Source organism: Sinocyclocheilus anshuiensis, unplaced genomic scaffold (assembly GCF_001515605.1).
Source record: "Sinocyclocheilus anshuiensis isolate Anshui unplaced genomic scaffold, SAMN03320099.WGS_v1.1 scaffold1162, whole genome shotgun sequence".
In the NCBI taxonomy this organism is placed as follows: domain Eukaryota; kingdom Metazoa; phylum Chordata; class Actinopteri; order Cypriniformes; family Cyprinidae; genus Sinocyclocheilus; species Sinocyclocheilus anshuiensis.
Window position 1 is genome coordinate 229,820 of NW_015540875.1, and position 6,243 is coordinate 236,062.

General features: G+C 35.9%; 1 protein-coding gene across 1 annotated transcript in view; it reads right to left on the reverse strand.

Annotated features, from left to right (window-relative positions):
* LOC107688186 (mannosyl-oligosaccharide 1,2-alpha-mannosidase IA) overlaps positions 1–6,243 on the reverse strand; it is a 240,934-nt gene that overhangs the window by 120,625 nt on the left and 114,066 nt on the right. The window contains exon 2 of the mRNA XM_016485782.1: positions 2,792–2,888. Within this exon, the coding sequence (XP_016341268.1) occupies positions 2,792–2,888 (97 nt within the window). The remainder of the gene's footprint in view (positions 1–2,791; positions 2,889–6,243) is intronic.

The window sequence follows — 6,243 nt, forward strand, 5'->3', positions numbered from 1 at the left end:
AAATATGTGGAAAATAATGTGTTTTTTGAACAACCTAGTATGAGAGCCTGTTCTAGTACACCCCCAAAACAAAATTTTACAAGACTTTGTAGAAGAGCATAATAGGACCCCTTTAACTCTTTGGATCATTAAGGAACCAAAAATGGTTCATCAATGGCATCACTGTGAAAACTCCTTTTTGGAATGTTTATTTTTAAGAGTGAATGGTGCTTGAACTACTTTGAATTATGAGTTGCTTGGCAAGCTAGAGTTGCAAAAGAGCTTTCCCAACCACTGGCCTCAACACACACACACACACACACACACACAGCGGCCCTGAGATCCACACGGCAGAGACAGACAGTCGATATCTCTCCACTGTGCTTCAATATTCCAGCATCGCCTCTCCGAACGCCCGCTGAGCAAACACCAGCTACAAGCAGCGTCACGCAGCACAAACCATCCAAATAACAGAGAGCAATCAAGACAACGTGAACCCATACGCATGCAATGAACCATGTTTTTTCTAAAAATTCAGACGTATTCAATTTGGGCAGAATTAAAATCACAAAGTATGCCTGTGAAACACAACACGCCCTCCCTTGAGGAAAACTAGTCCTGTCCGAACAGAGCCAGAAGCGAAAGAACAAAACAAGAGAAGCATTCATTAAACAGCCTGATCTTTCAATCAAACGATCTACAACTCGCACAGGATCAAGGCGTTCTGATCATTAATCAAGTCAATGAATTAGCTTTCATCGCATCATGCCGGAGCCGTTCATGGCCACTGTTGCTGTGTCACCTGCTACAAAACCGCCTGACAGTCACATTCATCCAGCAGCTTCATCACAGACCCTGACGGGCCTTTGATTCCTTCCACATGCAATATTTATTGGATCACATGTCAAAAAGGAAAGTGAACTCTCGGCATCAATTAAATGCCACTATTTAGACCTGTAATGACATCCTGACAGATTCCTTCATTTACGGCGGCCCTACAGATGTTTGGTGAATTGTGCAGACACTATTTGATCAGTTTCCCCCTCAGGTACACTTATTCCAAAAGCATAATTAAAACAATCATAATTTAGTTTTTAACGACTAATTTCCACCATCTGTCCAACCTTTACATATAAGTGGTCCATTTTTGCTGCTGCAGTTCATATGCGAAGTCTCTTCTGCTCACCGAGGCTGCATTTATTTGATCAAAAATACAGTAAAAACAGAAAAACTGTGAAATACTATTTCAATTTCAAATAGCTATTTTCTATGTGAATATATTATGTAAAGTGTAATTTATTCCTGTGAGTCAAAGCTGAATTCTCAGCATCATTACTCTAGTCTTCAGTGTCACATGATCCTTCACAAATTATTCTAATATTTTTTTTTTATTTGAAATATAAATCATTAGTAACAAATCAATTTTGATATACACTCTTAAAAATAAAGGTGCTTAAAAGGTTCTTCACAGCGATGCCATAGAAGAACCATTCAGTCAAAGGTTCTTTAAAGAACCATCTCTTTCTTACCTTTTTATAATCTGAAGAACCTTCTTTCGTCACAAAGAAGCTTTTGTTAAACTGAAAGGTTCTTCAGATGTTAAAGGTTCTTTATGGAACCATTTAGACAAAAAGGTTCTTCTATGGCATCGTGAAGCACCTTTATTTGTAAGAGTGTATTTAATGTTGCCAAGGTGTTCTAAGTGAATTAAGTAAAATTCAATAAAATTACACTCAAAGTAACTAAATGAATCTCATTCAGTAAATGACTGTCATCTGTGCATGACTAATATATGTTGTTTTTATCATCAGCCACCTGTAATCATAAGTATAAGCCTTAATAATACCACTAGTCAGCATAACTAATAATTTATTTATTTTTTTGCTCCCATGTTAATAACACCTGTGAAAACAGAAGAAAGCCACATTCTATATGAGAAATATTTGTGTGTGTGGATCTGTACTGAATTATTCATTTCCTGTTTTCCACTCTATTTTCTAGTTTGCTTCACAATAATGAAAAAGAAAGGTCCCTAACGTACAGCTTCAGAACAGGTCCTGAATATGAAGGGAGCCAAAGAAAAAAGACAATCATTAAAGGGAATATGAGATATGAGCATATGAAACACGAAGGTACAGTAACATCCCAGTGACTTTCAGTATATCAGCGTGATTTCCACGAGTTGGCTAAATGCAGATGCAATCTTCCCGCGTGTCTATTTACTCATGGGATTGAACTGAAGGACACGGCGTTCAATTTCATACTCGGCTTCACAGGGACACATAAAGATCAAGGATCTTGTAAGAGGCTGGAAACCTGTACGCGGCAACAAACGCACAAACTTATCGGATTAGCTGTTTCAGAAAGTAGGGCGTCTCTTTCCCAAGCTTGAAGGAATCTGTCGCAAAATGACTAATTCAAAGCATCGGACCATCTGATTTTTAATTCAACATCCTGTGCCAATTCATTCTGAATTTGATCCAACCTCATTGTCTTTATAGGCAGCAACTTTCAAAGACAGCATTCCAACAGAAACGCTCTACATAGTCAGCAACTGAGTCAGCACACACATAGTGTACACTAGCTTTTACCACAGAGCCATGAAGGACTGCAAACACTGAATCTGTAATCTGAATTTCATCTCAGTATGAATAAAGCTGCCCAAAGCTGTCCATAGTCATTTTTGGACATTCGGTGGAACAAACGCATTCAGTCCTGTGAGACGAGACAGAAATGCTTTTGGTTTCCAAGAAAATGACCTAATGCTAGCTGAAAACTCAGAGAGGTGATGTAAAATCATAACCTCACTCACCAAACATATTCCCCAAGTGTCCGTTCCTGGTCAGAGGTCGAAGTTCATTATTTCCCCAAGCGTAACGTTTATAGTTGTCCCAGGCAAACTTCATCATCTGCAAACACAAAACAAACAGGTTCAGATCTGTGAAATCACCTCTGATAACACGTTTAATGTGCAGATACTTGCATTAAACATGATATTAGGATGCGATTACATCCAAAGCCATCAAGTGCAGATGTTCGCCGATCAAAAACGAAGATGAATCAGAAAAATATGGGCTTTTCCGCATTAGACGAAGCGAAGCATGGATAAAGCATGGAAGAAATATGAGGATGTTATGAATGACACAACAAAGAATTGAATCATGTTTCATAAGCTCTATTTATTTCTGCTGGAAGCAACACGCTGTCATAATTAGCTGTGCGGTAAGGCGGGCAGGCCTGCAGGATCACATTCATCAAATAATTGCAGAAATTCATGAACATCAAAGAAATGGACTGTTACCTACACGCATTAATCAAGAAAATAAATTAATAAACATAATCATTGTTTTCTCATCACCATTAACCATTGCATATTTACATGAGTTGCTTTGTTCTGTTGTCTTGTGTTAAACAGCATTCTTCTCAAAACTTGACATTTTAAAGACAGGTTTGTGATAAGCTAAATAATTACATTGTTAATTTAGAACCATATAAAAGAAATTTTAACTGTTTTAATAATTTATTGTTTGCATATTACAATTTATTGTTATGCAAATACATTATAAAAAAAATAAATTTAAATATACATTTAAATATGCATATTTTTTTATTTTTCTTAAAAAAAAAACACATTCAGTAAGGATGCATTGATCAAAAGTGACAGCAAAAACATTTATAATGTTACAAAAGTTTTCTATTTTAAATAAATGCTGTTCTTTTGAACGTTCTATTCATCAAAGAATCCTGGAAAAAAAAAGGAAAATCCTTAAAAAATCCAGAAAAAAAATCTACAAAAATATTGGGCAGCACAACTGTTTTCAATATTGACAATAATCAGAAATGTTTCTTGAGCAGCAAATCAGCATATTAGATTGATTTCTGAAGATCATGTGACACTGAAGACTGGAGTAATGATGCTGAAAATACAGCTGCGCATCACAGGAATAAATTTCATTTTACAATATATTCACATAGAAAACTGTTATATTAAATTGTAATAATATTTCACTTTTTTCCTGTTTTACTGTATCTTACTTTGATCAAATAAATGCAGCCTTGGTGAGCAGAAGATACTATATGTTTTTTGTTTTAATCTAATATAGTTTAACTTCACATTTTCTGTTTTCAAATATCTTGGAGCAAATATTGTAAAAAAAAAAAAAAAAAAAGTTTATAAAATTGCATGTCTGCAGTCACTGCATTAACTACACAGCTCTCTTAAATACTTGATTCTGATTATAAAGACAAATATTTTCACTCATGCACTGATTAAATGTTCATAATAACACTAGAAAAATAAAGTGTTCATTAATTTTACATTTTGGCTTCTAAGATCTCAACTTAAAGTAAGTTCTAAACCTATTATTTCCGGAATGGGTCGATTATGGAACATTACAAAGAACCCGGGCTGTACTGCTGCTCCGTCCAAAGCTCTGAGCTCGGCGGCGCTGGATTTGTGAATCTCCCGGGTTTGAGCTCTGAATGAGTGTTTCAGCACAGCCAGGACCAGAGAAGCTCTGGATGATGCCTGGCACCAACAACCTCCACAAGGCACGCTCTGAAAAAGACCCGCTTCCCTTGAGGAGGAAGCCAATAATTGATGTGGGATCGCCTCCAACAACGCAATAAAAAGGCTTGTGACACGATAGGGAATTAGCAGGAAGAAATTCCAACCGCGATACTTATTTGAGCTCGACATGAAGGAGCAGCTGGGCAGGGATGTGGCCGATTCTTGCGTTGCATAAAGCTTTTGTGATCATCTGTTACTGACTGCAACACCAACGCTTCGGTTTCCACTCGGTTTTAAGTTGTGCATCGTTTTGTTCCTCCTGAGGCAGTTCAGGGCCAGAGAAAAGGGGAATATGTAGCAGGTTGTCTAGCTGTTAGTCCACTTTATCTACACTGATAGCAGCGGCACTAACCGGCGGAACGGAGCCGAGCTGGAAGACAGTTTTATCACAGATCTCATAAACACTGACAAAGCAAAAATCAAGCATACATGTCTTTTCTTTTATGTTGCCAGACTGATGGACACATACATAACACTCCACACTACTGACTCTGACAGCCTACAACAGTCATACGAGCAGCCAAATATGAAAAAAGCGGCAGCAGAGAGGCTTTATACACACAAATCTGTCATAAGACAAACGCTGTTTGAACACTAGTCTATATAGTGACACAGTAACAGTGTATTATATTTCAATCGCAGTAGACAACATAGCCAATAATGATGCTTATGTTCAATAATATAAGGAAAAATAACAATACATTGTCCTATAAAACCACTTTTCAAAACAAAATTAAATGTCTTTAAAAATTAAGCAATTATTGATTGCAATTAATTCATCAATAGGCAGAGCATGTTTTATGAGTTTAATTACAAACATAATAGTATACATAATTGTATACATAACATTGGATATATAAATAAAATATAAATGATAAAACTAACACTTTCAATTGTGTGTATATATTTATACTATATTGTATGTGTGTGTATATTTATTTATATGCATATGCATAACTATTTATGACAATTATTTTATTTTATTTATATTTAAAGACATTCATCAAGCATATAACAATATCTATCGATCTATCCATCCATCCATCCAATTATGAAATGTCTTAAAATATTAAGTAAATAAATATATAATGATATAATAGTAATTAACATAACAGTAATAATATAAATAGTAATTAATTTACAAGTAATAACAAATTTTATAGATAGATAGACAGACAGACAGATAGATATAGATAGATATATAGAACAGTGATAGTGACATAACTTCCTTTTTTCCTTATTATTCATAAAACCATGGATAGTGGAGCAGAAGCAGTAAAGAGAGCTGGTGAATCAGTGAATGAGGTCAGGTCAGCATGATGAACATCTATAAAGAACCGACCCTCTTCATGACACACATTTAGAAATGACTCAGCTGCTAGAGATTGACAAACAGAGCCATCCCATCTCCTCCACATCATGACCCATCATCTCTCTCTATCCTAACTGTAAATGAGATGGCAAAGACCCAAAAACAAATATGCCCGATACCAGAGAAATGGTCTGCTTTAGTGAGCATGGACATTAGCGCTCAACTTTCATGATTAGATAACTGAATTAACTTTGTAACTAGCAGAGTGTGACGATAGAAATGCCAAAGTCGTGAGTTTGACTCCCAGTACGGATCATTTTGCTGGCAATATACATTTAAGCAATATAGTGAACACAGCATCAGAACTATACACACACACACA